We start from the raw sequence: 17,938 nt of genomic DNA, 5'->3' as shown, positions 1-17,938 counted from the left end.
AATATAAAAAAAAAAAAAAAATTGGATTAGGGATGATGAGTCGTTCATGAACGAGCCGCACAATTAAGCTAGCTCTTTTCGATGAGCTCTATTCGTACGACTCCCGGTAAATTGTACCACGGTTCAATTGAACGGTTACTCAGTTTTATCAGGAGATATTTTAGAAAAATTGCGCCATTAAAATTATCCAAATACTACAATAGAACGTAGTATAAACCAGTAGAAAATCAACCTCAAGAATTTATTTTGTGACCGCAACGCAATAGTCACATGCACGTAAAGTTGAGTTATTTTTCGCTAGGCCAATATTGCTTAGCTGATTTATTGACGCGGTAACTACGCTGATTTTTGACATAATACTTTTATCGTAAGATGGATATAATGTTTTTTTTAAATATTTTCTTTAACTGGAGTTTAAAAAAAGTTCCACAGAATTCCACGATATTTTATTACTAGATGAAATTACTGAAAATTATTTTTATGTAATTTAAAAACATTTAATGTATTCCCCTCTCTGTTAAATCGAGTGCATTCTCTTCATGCAGTCATGGCGACACCCCTCTAAAGGAAATTAAGACAAAGAGAAAATAAATGCATATTTATAATGTTAAAAATGAACAGTCTCAAATCGTCATTTTACAGTTTAATTATAATTATTAAGTCACTTTCTTTTTCTTTTCTTAAAGTAAAGTTCGCTAAAGCATGGTAACGGTTTGCAGCGCAGCCATTGTGGGACATTTTTGTGCTTAGGGCCTTACGGTTTATTTCGCTTCCTTTATTCCTTACCGGCCCCTTAGGACGGCGGGCTTAATAATAATATTTAATAAGGACGCTGTACAAATGAAAATTAATAAACTTAATCTAAATTAATGAATATTGATTGATTTTATTTAGTTACCCTTACCCTTTAGTTACCCTTTAGAAATCGGTTTAGAACTTTTTATTTTATTTGACTCTTTTTAAAATGGATTATCATAAATATCGAACATTTAGAAATATCTTGAGCATGCCCATCACTAGTTGGTGTACTTACCGAGAAACCTAGGTACTATTTTAATTCGCCAGCTGAATTCATTGAGCTAGTCATGACGGATGTAATGGTAGGCCACATTTATAGCAGTCAATTAAGTTTAGCATCAGTTTAATCAAACTTATCTAACATTATTTGGTGCAGAAATGACGTCATGATTTTGGCTATGAAATCGCAGAAATACGTAGCAGCAATTTATTTAAATTGGTTGTTACTTTGTTCGGAAAGGGTATTGTGTCGGTACCCGCTATGAGTACAAACCTCCACTATGCTAGATGAGCGTCCCACCCACCGGTAATTGACCACTTTAATGTTTCGTAATTAATTATGACTGGATAATGAGCCCGTCTTAATTTTTTTAATGAAAATGTAATATATTTAAAGAGTTATTAGCAACAGTATTTTTTTTACACTAACCGCACACAGGAGGTCCTGAGGAAAATAATCTCCCTAAGGGCCTATGTCATCTTTGGGGGTGCTGTGTGGGGAGTATTTTTTAAGGAAAGGAAGGAGAAGAATTCAGGGAAGAAAAAAGTATGAGAGGTGAGTAGGAATCTAGGGACAAATGAATATATCCCTCCCTCTGCGGCGCAAGGCGACCGATCGAGAGACCAGTGGGAGAGGTCAAAGGGTCGCCCCAAACCAGCCTCTCCCGATCTGGCATGCTAAGCAGCTGGTGATCAGGCGCTTCCTGAACACATTTCACCCGATAAACCCGGGCACCCCTGCTAAATCACCAAACGTGGCGAACAGCTTGGGGTGATGTATGGCCGAGAGGTTCATTATCCAATAAATGGTTTCCGGGGCGGCGTAACCCAAACCCGCCTCCCAAATAATTAATTAGTTCTTCGATAGCGCCAAAAATTATGAATGGAGTTATAAGCTTTCGAAGTGAACTGAGTTCAAGAACATTATTGTATAAGTCACCAGTAATTTGATAATTTATGTAACGGTTATTTATGGGTTTGTACAGATTGGCGTCAATGGAAAATAATTCATTAATACGTTATTATTAATGAAAAAAATCTTACATTTTATAATTGTAATTTTTTATATCTATGATAATGGCACATGTCGTGCTGTAAGTTTTTAAATAAATAAATTTGTAATAATAATAAATACATATGCCATAGTGTCCCGTGAAGCCACACACAGTAAAAATAATAATTCGAATGGCAGTGCTGGTGTACAGGCAGTGCAGGCCTTCAGTAATATTCGCTTCTTTCCAAAAATACTATAAGCCTTGTCCCCGACATGCTCTAATCAATATGATGCATTTAGAAAAAATATGAAATTTTGTTATGGGAAACGACCACATTATTATTTTACGTATAGACGGTAGATAGGCTATTTTAAATTAGTATAACCGTACCCACCAATATTAAGACCCACCAATAAGAAGACCTACCAATAAGAAGACCCACCAATAGTAAGACTCACGAAAAGTAAGACCCACCAATAATGAGACCCACGAATAGTAAGACCCACCAATCAAAAGACCCACAAATAATAAGACCCACGAATAGTAAGACCCACTAATAAGAAGATCCACCAATAGTAAGACCCACGAATAGTAAGACCCCCCAATAATAAGACCCACGAATAGTAAGACCCCCCCCCATTAATAAGACCCCACCAATAGTAAGACCCACCAATCCAATGATACCTGATGTCATTTATTTGTTGATTCCTGCATTTAGATATCCAAACTCTGATCAGCTGTTGTAGAATTTTGCATTTTCGTGATTCAGGTCGGTATACATGAAACTAATTAGGTTTTACCATTTTTTGGTTTCTTATTATTTTTTAACGGAGAAAACTCCTTTCTTTCTCGCAGTTCATGTTTTTCACATCATTATATTCCATTTCTTTTTATAATCTACATTACTTTTAATAATCAGGATTTTATGTTTAAAAAGTGCTATCACTCTGCTTTGGTGGTTAGTTATCGCGGGAAATTCCAGGTATTTGAAGTTGATAGCAAAAAATGTCCAGTTAATTTAGAATATTCTATTACGTATTTTTTATCTCCTTACTAGGGCGCTAGACGGTAGACGCGTAGACGAAACAGCTGTTTCAAACAACAAAACTGCGGTGTTATGGCATAAGTTGATCTGGATTTGTTATCTGTAATATTATCATGTTTGTTTACATGAAATCATTTGATTGAATTCTCGAACCTACCTACTTTCTTCATCTTATTATAAGAAGTCTTTTTTTAAGTGCTCCGTTTTTTTATTGTCTTGATTGTGCTGTATCTTCCCGTGGCGTCCTTCTAGCGTTCATTTTCTTAACTTTGTACTACGCTCACACACGTCAATAATAATTATTGTTAAATTATTTAGATATTTGATAGTCATCCGAAAATCTAAACTGTAAATCGCCATTAATCAAAAATACAGCTCTTCTTCATACACATAATACATTTATATATTGTAATTTTACTTCGCTAAATACTTTTTATTACATTATTTGAAATATCTTAGCCACCTAATTTAGGTAAGTACTTAGATAATAACAAAGATATTAGAAGAACGAGATATGCTATGTTGGCCGCCGGACCGTAGGTGGAGTACTACCTAATTAGGGTACTTTGAATACTATCGGGACGTGTACGCACAGAAATCTGTTCTATGTATTAGTGCGGATACCTTAGCGTAAGCGAGGGTGTGCAGTAGTATTGGTGAACAAAACCGGCGACACTGGGCAAAACAATTCCACACAGTATGAACTGCTCATAGCACATCTCGTTCTTCTAATATCTTTGGATAATAATGATTAGATTATTTCTATTTTGCAAAGTCGCAAAGGGGTTCTCAGGGGCGATTTACGATTTTTTTTAAAGCTTAGCATTATAACTAATAAATTATAGTTAAGATTTATTAATAATGACTTATAACTAATACTTATATTACAACTAGTGACTTAATTTAAGACTTATTGCTAGTAACTAATAACTACGACTTATTAAATAAAATGCCAATTGCCCGCCTGATACTATTTTCGTTATAACTTACTTGTTTTTTGTTTAATTACTTTTTTGTAAATTGTACCGTTTTACCAGATAATGTGCATAATATTTTGTTTATATATTAATCCTATTGAGTTTCCCAGGATAGCTAATTAAATATTTTTTTAATGTTTTTCTCTCTCTATTAGTATAAACAAATAATGTAATCAATCGTAATATTGAGAAAAGTGACGTAGAAAGTTTGGAAACTTTGGGGCATTTAAATTCTGTCATTAAGGCGAAGCTTAATGCCAAATCACTATTTTGAATCTTTATAACGAATTGGTGTACATTATGAATACCAAAAAAATGCTTTAGATAAATTGTTAGTTTTATTTTTTAGATAAATTGTAAGGTTTTCCTATCGTTTCGCATGAGTAGAATACAAATAAAAAATAAATTACTCAATAAAAATATAAATGTAAACTACTAAAAAAAATATTTGTTCAATAGAAATGTATGGACGCATAAAGGAAACAACTTTTAAAAAATACAGTAATATAGCTAAGATTATCTGTGACAGTTTCACTTGATTAACTTTTTTGCTTTCTTATAAAATTATTTACATAATAAAATAAAAACCAGTTTTTTGCTTGAAATAAAACGTTTCTAGACTCCATTTGTCAAGCGATTTTAATGCCCATTACCTACAATATAAGGTATACAAATAATATACACATGTTTGGCTTGTAGCTTCCTCTTAAAAAGTTTTCAGTTCCATATTGTGTACCCGCATCGAATGATGTAAATACAGTATTTTGTATAGATATTTTTTTTAATAAGGATATACAATCTCTGTGCTCATTAAAATATTGCCTGGAGGATATACAATATACATATTATAATATGTTAATATCTTTGGGATGAAAGATTTCGGTGATGCAATATTTGTACCCACATTAAATAACATACACAAATTGGATATACAATATTTTAACTCTAGACCATCGATATGAGATGTTCTCAAAAGCGAACAAATTAACCTGAATAGTTAACATAATTAGACCATGAAACGAGACCAAATATCGTGGATATTGATTACTCCGTCTTTAATCTATCTCTCCCCAATATCTCCAGACTGTAATCGATGTGTTCACAACATTATTGTAGCCGGCCGCCAGTCTCCGGTTTAATGAATGTGTCATCGGCGATAAACAGAAGGGCGCCATTCATACCCATTCACCACTACCGTATTATGTTGCTCTGGCACCAGCACAGCACAAGTTCACAAGTACAGCGGGCGTTGATTGGTTCGCCTCTCGTAGTCTCGTATCAAATATCCAATGTAATGAGCGCCGGCGACCGTGGGACGGAGCGAACGGAATGGAATTGAAACTTGTTTAATCATATCTAAATGTTATAAAAAATGAAGAATTATGCCTAGCAATTTTTACTGTCAATTCATCAATGTTAAATGTCAAACTTAAATAATATAGAGTAATGCTAGTCTCGCAAAAGCGCTATACAATTGCGCTAGAAGTCTAGGATGAGTATTTTCATTTGAGAGTCGCTAATATTGTCTACAATGATTAAATATTACAAATTAAAAAAAGTATTCGATTCACTTGATTGCGCATGTCTTACTCGGGCATCCCTGACTTCTATCATTAACTTCCGCGACATATTTCTCCTTACACTCCTTTCTTTGTTCATTCGCTCTACATGCTCTTACCATCTAAGCGTCCCTATCCTAAGCATTGCATCTTACATCAGCCTTGCATTCTCTCAGGATCTTCTTAATCCCTAATTTGTTCGCGTTTGGGAACAGCTTACATGGTCTCTTTGAAATTTCATTTTTTCTCCCTTACTGTCATGGTGACAAAAGTGATCTAAACGGTGCTAAAAAGAGAAAACACCAAGCTTTATATTCAAATCAAAAAGTTAACCTCATAATAATTAAAATGAACACCTCTATAAAACCAAAGGTACCGACTACAATTTGAGAATAATCTATGAAACTTATTGATTTTTTTATGAATTATTTTTATGTATAACGAAATAGATTTTTATAACGACAAAAAGTACAAGATTTCTGAAGGTGGATTGAAAGGGATATATGTAAATACGAATTATAGTGGGAGCGCGCTAATACTAAATAAAACGATTATAATGAATAGGCTTTGTGAAAATATGTAATAAAACACTACTTATTTAAAATTCAGCAAAAATCTCTGGACAAGCTGCGTTAAGTAGCGTTTAAGGAAACACTGATATTTTCACTATCATGTTAAATACCACAAATGGATGTGTTTTTATAATATGCATAGGTACTATGATGAATGAGCATACTATGGGTTTTTTTCTATCGACTGAATTGTATATAACTTTTAGAAATTTAGCATCTAAATTGAGATTATCTTAAATAACGTATGCATAGCATAAAAGATAACAAATAATCAGTGGCGGTTCTTCCCTTAGGTCAATTGGTGTTTGACCCCCCAAAATTATAAGACAACAATAATAATATTCAATTATGTGCATCAAAACAACTGGTCTTATTCTTAATTTATTTAAAATGTACTGCGAAACAGCAAAGCTGCAAGCGGCGGCGGCTAGTGACTAGGAGTGACATCTGTTGTCTCTAATAGAAGCTAGAAGCTTTCATTCACAAGTCCATACGATTCGCTGGGTCAATTTAAAGAATGTCCACTTTCGCATCTTCTGTCCCTATGCGCGCCAGAGAATTTATTTATTTATTTATTTTTTTTTTCATGTTCTCCGTAAAACGGTTATTCACCAATACATTATGGAGAAGATTACAAATTAGACGAAAAGTATAGCAAAACACATAAAAAGGTCAGTTTCACTACTTTGTGACATACGTCAAAAGATAATTGTTAAACTGCCTGTAGGTTACGTTAAAAATGTCGATGGTCAATGCAGACTCGTTGAGCAGTTCAGTCGCTCTGTTGACTGGGGCGTTCTGATAGGCAGAAGTCCTCGCTTTTGGAGCATAAAAAAGGGTATGGGACCTTCCACGAGTATACTTGTCTGGGACATATAAGTTAATCTCTTTCAAAATAGGTGGATTATGTATAGTTCCAGAGATTATCTTAAAAAAATGTTTTCCTAAAAATATTTTTCGGCGGGCTTCTAATGTATTAAGATCGAGCATTCCTGCTAAGAATAAGGATGGATACAGGAAAGGGTAGTACATATATTCCCTCATATATAGGTAACGCATGAATCTCTTTTGTACTTTTTCTATTTCGAGAATATGGTTTTGCTCAGAAGGGGCCCAAATAATGGAGCTATATTCCAAGATACTGCGAACAAGTGCTTCATACGTTCTTCGGATTGCGATTCCGTTGGTAAATGATCTTGAATTACGAAGAACAAATCCAAGCATTTTGTTGGCACGGGAGACAATATCAGATATATGGGATTTGAAAGAGAGATTTGCTTCAAAAATTACGCCAAGGTCTCGAATCTCATTTTTACGTGTTAATTCATGTTTATTAATGTGGTAGGGGAACAGGAATGTATCTTTGGACCTTGTAAATGTAACGACACTGCATTTCTGAATACTGAAGGGTAAGTTGTTCAGTTCCGACCATTTGACAAGAGAATCAAGATCGTTCTGCAGAAGAATGGAATCGATGTAACTTTTGATTGCTTTGAAAAGTTTTATATCGTCAGCAAAAAGGAGATATTTTGAGTGGTTTATAGTGTTGCCAATGTCATTGATGAATAAGAGAAAGAGAAGGGGTCCTAGATTCGATCCCTGGGGAATCCCGGAGTTAGTTTTGTATTCGTGAGAGATATGGTGTCCGTAACTGACATACTGACGACGATTGCGTAAGTAGCTAGCCACAAAAGCGAGGAAATTCTGAGAGAATCCGATGTCACTTAATTTTTTTAATAAAATATCATGGTCGACTTTATCAAATGCTTTCTCGAAGTCTGTATAAATCACATCAACAGGTACAAAATTTTCAAATGAATTATTAATATAGGTAATGAGATTCATAAGATTCGTTGAAGGTGACAGTGTGGGACGAAATCCGTGCTGATTTTCGGTGAGTGCGTGTTTTGTTTGGTTATATATCTGTGAATAAATTATGGTTTCTAAAAGTTTTGCGGGTGCTGACAACACAGCTACAGGTCTGTAATTATCTATTTCTGACTTTTTTCCTTTTTTATGTATAGGCGTTACTTTCGTTAGTTTCCACATTTCCGGAAATATATTTTTACGAAGTGATAGGTTAAAAATATGTTTTAGAGGTTGAACAAAATAACTTGCATATCTTTTGAGGATTATAGGTGGAATACAATCTGGGCCGACGGAGTATTTAGGTTTTAGCTTATGGAAAGCTGTAATAATATCGTCATCGTTAATTTCATGAATTTGTACAGGTAAAGAGTTAAATGACGATGAAGCTATAGAGGATATGTCAAGTTTGGGGATATTGTCGCTAAATACTGATTGAAAATAGTGTGCGAAACCTGCGGCGATCTCAGACGATCCATCATATTTATTGTCTTTGTAGTCCATGTGGTTAAGTTTGTCACAGCCGCGGCGTTTATCGTTAGTGTAAGACCAAAATCGAGTTGGGTCTGTTATTATACTGTTCTCGGCCTAAATATAAACGAGAATAAACGAGATGGCACTATAATTTTTGTCGAAGTAAAAATTAGGTACCGAAGAAAGCTTAGGGACGCTTAGGTCATGACCGTGAGGGAGACAACACGATGAATATTATATGTTTTACAGAGATGGTGACATAAACACATGTCGGTTTTTCATTTTACACGCTTGTATTGTGTAGAACAATGGTTGTTTTTCAATTGGATAGTTCGGGAAAGGTTTAGAATAATTATTTATGTTGTTATGAAAACAAAAACAAAAAACGTAAAAGATCACTGTCAAATAGAATCAAACTCTTATTTTATTTACTTTAATGTTGTGCAAAACTAAATTAAAACCTAATATCTTAAAAATAATTTGCCGTAAGTACATACATGGATTGTGTATTAATTTCCAATTTACTATATTAACAATTTTTTTTCTTTTAAAAAGAAAGACAAACATTCCCGGGTTACGAGTAACCTGACAATATTTGAAAATCTCCTACTACCACCACAGTAAGCTGAAAATGTTGCTTGTGTTGTGATGGAGGACTTAGCCAGCCGAGGAGTTGAACACACTACGCCTGGGTGGGACCCAAACGCGATGTCAACTCGGCCACCGACCGGTCAAAATATAGATAATAATATATGGACTTTTTTCACAATATAAAATAAAGATTAGTCACACATTTTTTTTCAAATGACCTACCACTACTGGATCCTTAGAGCCGCCTCTGCAAATAATTATAAGCAATAATTAGTCGCCTAATCCTAATATATCAATACAAATTGAAAATATCTCCCGAGTAAATATAAATGCCGCCAACGGGAATTGAACCCGTACCTTCTGATGTCCGGTCATGTGCTCTGAAACCACTGAGCTATGTCGGCTTATTTCCAACCCGCCAAATAATTCAATACGTACTAGTACCTCAATCAACAATTACTGTTTATTTTATTTTTTCCACCTGTAAACAACCAACTTTATTTTTGTAGGAAAGGCTTTGTTAGTGCTAAATTTCTCACTAGGTGGCGTCGAGACATATTATATCTTCATTTGTTGGTGAAATATTTTGACTTTTTTTGATTTTGAATTTTCAATGTGTATTGATATTTCAGGCGACTAATTATTGCTCATAATTATTTGTTAAATAACGTACCTACGTATATTTTTGTAAGAGCTTTAAAGTTAATAGTGTAAAACCCTTAATAGGTCAAAAGCCAAAAACGGATAGTTTTAAACATTATTTAAAAATAATACATTATTCATGCAAAAGCATAAGTTTTTCTGGTTTCAATCCATTCCACCCCTGATGAATGTGAAGCTGTGTACATAAGTAGTTATACTCGTATATTAGTCTTTCAAATGTGTACAAGTATTATTATGTCTTGTCAAGTCGGTATTAGTTCCCAAGTTTCTATGGAACCAAATGGATATCGCAGGAAGATGGTGAAAATAACGCGTTCTGTAAAAATAAATTAATGCGGTCATTAATTGTTACATTATCGCGAATTAGCTCCGTCCTACCAAAGTAATATTCAGTTTGTACGTATTGTTAATTTCTTGAATTAATCAATACTCACTCACTTTGTATTATACATTTAAAATTAACATTTTGAGTATAATTAATGTATATCATATCTGGGAGTATACTTGCATTGCACCAATGCGCTGCTGGAGTGACCAAGTTAGACTGGCGTCCGGTACGTAGGTGTCCTTGGCTCTCCACTAGCAGAACCGCGATGAGTGGAGGAGACTTGTCCACCATATCTCCGGAGTAGGGTCACGATCTTCAGCAATGAGGAAGCGATTTAAGGAGAAGAAGAAATTTGCTTTATTGCCTGGAATTTAGAAAACTATATTATTCACAAAACTTTCCTGACCATACGTCAGAAAAATGTTTATGTTTCGAAAAACAGGCAATTTTATGAAAAAGCTGGACTCAAATTAATACGGGACAGGAAAAATAAACACAGTGGGAGTTCCGTAAACATGAATCATGTTATTATGGCATTTATAGCAACCCTTCTTAAATTACTTGTTCTATATTAGACGACTGGTGTAGCACACGATAATTGTGATTGTAATGCTATTTATGGATGTCATAGAGCACGGAAACGTTGGAAAACAAAGTTATTAGATATGACTCATGTTTGCGTGACCGTCACGAGAAACTGCTGATAATTGCTTTCCGATCGAACTCATACACATCTTAAGCCTCCTTAAATTCGTTGACCTCAATACTGACTATACAGGGTATCCGGGGAGTAAAGTGATCTAACTTCGGGAGGTGATTCTACATGATGGTAGAAGTAAAAAAAGACGAATAACTTTTTCCCATTTTTTTACCTAAAAACTCATTAAAATGTTGGAATTTAGAAAAAAGTTATTTATTCCCCCCTAAGACACCCTGTATAAAGAGTAAACCTACACAATACTTTTGCTTTAACATCTAAGATTCTTCCGCTAATTAATTTTCATATTACAAGCCGACAGAGAAACACCAATTCACTTTGTATTGATTTCCATACAAAGGCTCGAGAAGTAGACTTGTTGAAATATGGGTAGATATCTATGTTGCATCTCAGCTCATGGCTTCTTCAAGAGTCAAGACACTCGAGTGTCGTTTTGTAACGCCGAGCGCCCGGAGTTCATGAAAGCGTGTTTACAATCACGTTGAACGATTTGATACAGTACATCCAATTCAGAGCACATAAGAGTCGTCTTATTCAGACAGGCTCCCCATTGTTGCATCGCTATGCAAATGAACATGCGATGCTTTTTATGCACCCACATCCGCCGCCCTGTATTGAGCTGAACAGACCGCCATTGTGGATGTTAAGGCGAGGAATGCGCTGTATGGATACGTTGCATTATTTATAATCTCTGCCAGATTCTGCTGCTTTTCCTTAAGGAGCGATGCGATTTATTTGTTCTGTTCTGTTTTTACTTCGAGTTGAAGTCAGGAGTTGTATGATTTATTTTAAGATTTTATGAGGATTGTTTTCAACTCTATTTTGCTCTAGAAATCAGAAATAGATTCTGAGAAAGATGTTCAATATACGGTAACTTTATTTATGTTTGTTTGAAATTGAAATACAAGCTACGCCGTGTTATTCATTGTCATTCTCGAAATAGTTACGTGTTCGTTAAGTCCATTTTTTCAGTTATCGTTGTATCTACTATTGATGCTATTACATAAAGTGCTGGGGCCTCGATTTGTACAGTGTTGTAATTATTCTCTCGTATATACAATGCCTTCACGCACATTGTGTGTATTCGCCAAATTTCCCCTATACGGTATTTATTTGATTAGTGAGAGCTGTGTTGTGGTTATTTTATACTAGCGCAGACCCTTTAAAAATCACGGGATATTATAATTGTAGGATTTGTGTAGCTGAAAGTATTTATTAAAATTATATTAGCCTCAGGATCGTTGCCTTCAAAAGAAGAAATTTATTTATTTTTATTTAAATTACCAGTGACATAAAAATACAACACACGTTACATTCATACAATCGAATAAAAAATGTAGCACCGATTATAAAAAGGATTGCCATGTAAATAATATGTTTGTACAAATCAAATAGCTATAAGAACGGCCCGTTTCTCTATTTACCCGTCGTGTGCTGACTCTATTTTCGTAATAACTTGCTTATTTTTTGTAAATTGTACCGTCTTATCAGATGATTGATTTATACGTTTTTTTTATAAAATTAGTATATAATCTACCGTAAGTGCTTTCCCCAAAATAGTTGCTACTTATGTGCAGAGAAATTACTTTTTTATGGTGGCTATCAGCTGCTGCGGCGCATGACGTATAATTCATATCATATAAGTATCTGTCAAACTTTGAAAATAAGAAATACACATTTCGAATAAAGAATTCATCATTAATAAAAATATGTTGGTACCTATTTTACGCTTGTCTGACATGATAAGCAGTTCCAATTTTAAATTAAAACTTCATTGAACTTGAATAATGTTACGCATTACTCCAGAAATATTTCGCATTACTTACCAACTTACCCATGCACCAACAACCGAAATTATTATGTATGTATGTTTAATGTACCTATATCTATTACCCTTTGTAAGTTGTGTGTTTTTTTCCTTGTCCCCAGAATTATCCACGAGAGTGGCTTCACGAATGAGGACTTTAAGCAGTACCGGCCTGTCGTGTACAGTAACACAATCCAATCCCTCGTGGCCATCCTCAGGGCGATGCCTAACCTCGGCATCGTCTACGGGAACAAGGATAGAGAGGTGAGATCGTTAACTGTATGTCCTAATTTCTATTTTATTCATTATTACTCTTCATTTCTCTTGACTTTATTTGTATGTAACATGTATCGCCCAAATGGCTTTTATCGAAAAGGTGTGAAATTTGCCTTGATAATTTTTTTCGAAACTTTATTTTTAAAAGATGTACAGTACTGGCTTGTCCCATACGGAAAATTAAAGCGAATAAGGAACTTTTTGATTTCGTAGTTTTATCGTAAAACATCCTTCAAAAGAGATTAGTACAGAAATATCAACCCTAGAACCTTCCACGTCCAATATATTTCAAACCGAATTGTCAAAATGAGGATTGCGTGGGAAATATATTTCCATTACATTCGATTTCAGATAAAAAAGCTATTTTTGAACATATTTAAAAATAATATACCGTCTTGAAAGCATATGAAAAACTCTTTCAGATTTTAGTTTTATAAATCGACATATGCAATTACAAATATTTATATTGGCCATAGTTTTTAAAGTCGCTTACCGAAAAATGTATTGTTGATATTTTATATACAAATAAATTATTGTTTTATTTAACCCCTGGAGCAATTTTGGGAGATATTTCTCCCAGACGTCAAACACTTATAGTCTTTTTGCGAGATATTTCTCGCAGGCGTCAAACACTCAGTCTTTTTGGGAGATGTTTCTCCCAGACGTCAATCATCCGTATTCTTTTTGGGAGATATTTCTGCCAGACGTCAGACTTCCGTAGTCTTTTTGCGAGATATGTCTCCCAGCATGACACGGTCTCATAAAATTCATGCGTTCTCATTTTGTATTACGGTGAGATATATGAGAAAGAGAGAAATAACACCAGGCTTTGTATTTATTTTCATTTAAAAGTTTACCTTAGAGGCTCGTGAAAATTGTGAAATATTTCTATGAAACAATATTTAGCATTTGAAAAATATTTGTTAAGTTTAGCAATATTTTTAGTAAATGTTTTTATACAAAACAAAGGAAGTGATAATAACTTTTGTAAAATTAAAAATAATATTTATTTTCGTGTAAAACAATTCACGCGATGAAAATTTGATATGTAAAATAATAAATATATGTTCAAAAATATCTCTTTTGAAGGATATTTTACGATAAATCTACGAAATAAAGTTCATTATTCGCTTTACTTTCCGTATGGGACACGCCAATTCTGTGAACAAAATTTCAGTACAACGCATCGTAATAATCGGGATGCTGGATACCACACTTCAATACAATGTATATATTGGTTAATCAGAATGTTACAGTTCTTTCACAGAACTTGAATAGAACTATCAGAGAAATTGAATATTAACTTAAAAATATGATGAATTGTTAAAGTTTTTTGAAATACTGGCACTAAGTATGTATTACTTTGTTGACTTGGTATACACATGCATGACACAATTGAACTAATATATAAATTAAACGATGCCACTAAATAGTTCATACATAAACAGCTACAACCCACAACAATATAAATAATTCCATCTTGAGACAGTATTCGTAATAAAATAATCTAAATATGAGTTGGTTGAGTCGGAGGATGAGGTTGCCTCGATTGCAAATAAATCAAATCAATTGGACTAAATCATAAAAGCAACTATTAGTATTTTTTTGTAAAGTATTGTTATTACATTATATTTTATTAACTTAATCAATTACCTTATTGACTTGCGCCAGTGCTATTATTTTTCCTTAACTACACTTGATAAGAAATCGCATTATAATACATTATTACTATTGCCAACTCTGATATCGTCGCTGTCCAATATTATTATTTCTGACGTAATATGATTATAATTTATTTAGCATGACCACATCCTGAAGTAATGATTTTACTGTGATAATATGGAGTATTCTTTGTTGAAAGAACTTTTTTGTGTAATGCAGTCATTGCTCATTTCTGGGAAGACTCTTCAAAGTGGAACAAATTAATAAGCATATCATTGATTAAACAGTAATTAGTTTCTGCCTAATATTTTTTAAATGAAGGTTTTCCCAAGGGGGCATATTTCTGTGGAAGATAATTTTATATTGTCCTACAGATTATTCTTCTTAATAATACTGATTTTTATTACAATTACTCTACTAATAATTCGTGTTAACACCTCCAGCGTTTGAAGGTCACATATGACCGGGCGTCCTTTTTTTATAAACTATTTTAATCTTTTTTTCTATCTTGCCGAAATACTTAATTTTTTGACGTTAGAAAGAGAAATAATAATTCTTTCCAGATTGCCTCAAATTTTTATATTGGAATCCATTAGTAAAATCCAAAAATATTCAAAATGAATAATTCATATTTCGCGCCGCTATCGTAACAATCGGTTTAACTTTAACTTTAATTTTCGACCGGTCAGTGGTTGAGTGGGCATAGCGCTTGGGTCTCACCCGAGCGTCGCGTGTTCGATTTCTCGGCTGGCTAAGTCCTCCATCACAACACAAGCAACATTTTCGGCTTTCTGTGGTGGTAGTTGGAGATTTTCAAACATTGTTGGGTTATTCGTAACCCGGGAATGTTTGTCTTTCTTTTTAAAAAAAAAAAAAAAATTCCAAATTTGAAAATGGCACTTGTATCGGTAACGCTACGAAATCGACAAAATACGGAGACCGTGCGCAGAAAAGTAAAGTTCACTACTTTTTGCAGAGCAGACATGGTGGGATTGCGCAGGGTCTTTGGTTTTGTCGATTTAAGTTGAATTGGGGTTAAATTACGATTAAACCGATTACGAGTTTTCGAGTTCATTGAACCAGAGTTGCAGACGCACAATCGAAATTGGTATTTTTGATTCCTTTTTTATAATATTACAAAATAAATTTTAAACAATAATAAATTCCTGTTAACAGGTCATCGATAACTATCTACATTATGAAGATTAAGTATCGATACATATACATAATATTACATTATTATTGTTTTCAATCAAATATATTTTTAGTAAGAAAAAAATTAAAATGGAAAAAATGTATATATGTACAAAAAACAGAGAACCTGTACTTTTTAATACTTTCAGCCTTACCTAAGAAAAACCACTTCACATCCGTTAAACGGTGTTTTTGTTACACATTGTACACTGTTTATTTAGGATTATTACCAGTAAAAATGTCTAGCAAAATTTCAATTTTCAGACCAATGCGCATGCGCCACTTTGCGTGCATGAACGTCAGTTTCCGCGCGAATGACTGTTGCCTTGTCACGTGTGATAATTATTTCTATTCTATAATAAACAATTCACATTTATATTAGTATAATTCAATATATTTATTATTATTTGTGTTATTTTATCAGTTTAAACCACTTAATGTTATATTGTGGAAAATGTAGTTTCAACTTATCGGAAAAAGCGAGTTCTTACGTATAATTTTTAATTGATTTTTACCACGTAAATTTCATAAAACTTAGATGAAAGTGATGTTTTTTAAAAAATCAAATATCTACAAGAATCTTGTTTTTACGACATCTTTAAATGAAGAAAAATATAGAACATTAAGGACGGGTTGTTTCGGAGAATTTTAACAATTCTTCAAATTTCAAAGTTAATTCAAGTTCTGTTATTATTTCAGTTCTGTCAAGCATCTAATTTTGTCTAGCCTATAATTTTGTAATACCAGAACCTGAATTGGACTTTCACAGAACCCGAAAATGAACGTTGATATTTGAAGGACTGTAGCGGTGATACTTATGTAAGCTAGAACCTTACGTTGGAAAAATTCCGAAATTCTATGAAACATGATTATTATTTCAAGTTTATACAACAGATAAACAACCCCTTTGACTGGATAAACAATGTTTATATCTTATGTATCTCTTCATCAACTATTTTGTCAGTTTTTATTTTACTTTTCAATAAGTAAGGTTTTTTCATAAACACGGTCGTTTATCAATTGAATAAAATTTTAAGCAAAACACATTACAAATAATTTGAGGCAATAAAACACTCTTTGAATGTTTTAATGTGGGGAATCAACATTGATGTACAGGGTTTTCCAATAAGAGGTGTTATTTTGATATTCAATCGTAAAAGATTAATTGTTTCGTTGCTTTTGTGGCACGTAGCGCCGTCTTGTTGAAAGTAAACGTTGTCCAGATCAATACCGTCCAATTCCGGCCATAAAAAATCATTAATCATCTCTCGATAGCGCAATCCATTCACCGTAACTGTTGCTCCAGTCTCATTTTCAAAAAAGTAAGGTCCTATGACTCCGCCGGACCACAAACCGCACCAAACAGTCACACGTTGAGGATAAAGAGGCTTTTCAACAATAACTTTTGGGTTTTCCGAGCCCCAGATGCGACAATTATGCTTTTTGACGAAGCCACCGAGGTGGAAATGGGCCTCATCACTCAAGATGATTTGCATTCGATTCACTCAAGTGAATTTTAATAATTTCAATGCGTTGTTGAAGCGTGTATCGTTCCATTTTTATCAATGGCGTAGTTTTATACTTGTCAAATGTTAAAAAAATGACAGCTTCAAAAGTAACATCTACCGAAATAGCGGGCTTTTCAAAATAACACCTCTTATTGGAAAACCCTGTATTGCTCTATGGGAATCAATTATTTTTTTACAAAAATCATAGGCAATATAGGAGACATTTGTTCAATAAATGATAAATTTAGTATTCTACTGAGTTGGTACTTTTCTACGTTAGCTTTTTAAATTATGGATATAAGTAATATTCATTGTGGAAGCAATTATTTAGGGAGCTTATACACCTAAGATAAAATATATCTCATTCATATTCAATGAACCATTTATTTTCGGATTGGTATAATCCAAAGATAATCTTATATTCTATTATCTTTGGTATGAAGCTTAATATATCCATAAATGATTTTTATGGAAATTGTTTGTTTATTCTTTCCATGTATTTTTTTTTATATTTCTGCTTTTTATTTGAAGAATGATATTTGAAGTTGCAAAGTAATCACCAGTATCAGCACCACCCCAACAAACGTCATAATGAAAATAATTAATAATTTTCATAAACATTTACTGTGTACTCGTTCTTTGTTTCCGATTCGGTTGCTTAGGCATTTATGTGTCACAACCATCCA

General features: G+C 33.6%; 1 protein-coding gene across 3 annotated transcripts in view; it reads left to right on the top strand.

Moving 5' to 3' along the window:
- The window catches only part of Galphao (G protein alpha o subunit), a 234,901-nt gene that overhangs the window by 97,269 nt on the left and 119,694 nt on the right, over window positions 1–17,938 (top strand). For 2 of the 3 annotated variants that reach the window (XM_089638797.1, XM_089638796.1), the window contains exon 3: window positions 12,735–12,891. In XM_089638797.1, coding sequence (XP_089494923.1) covers window positions 12,735–12,891 — 157 coding nt within the window. The remainder of the gene's footprint in view (window positions 1–12,734; window positions 12,892–17,938) is intronic. The other variant, XM_089638798.1, reaches the window with a different exon arrangement.

The sequence above is a fragment of the Hesperophylax consimilis genome, chromosome 13, assembly GCF_061612785.1.
Source record: "Hesperophylax consimilis isolate HC1 chromosome 13, BYU_Hcon_1.0, whole genome shotgun sequence".
NCBI lineage: Eukaryota > Metazoa > Arthropoda > Insecta > Trichoptera > Limnephilidae > Hesperophylax > Hesperophylax consimilis.
The sequence above is the reverse complement of the archived record's forward strand: the minus strand, read 5'-3'. Positions and strand labels throughout refer to the sequence as shown.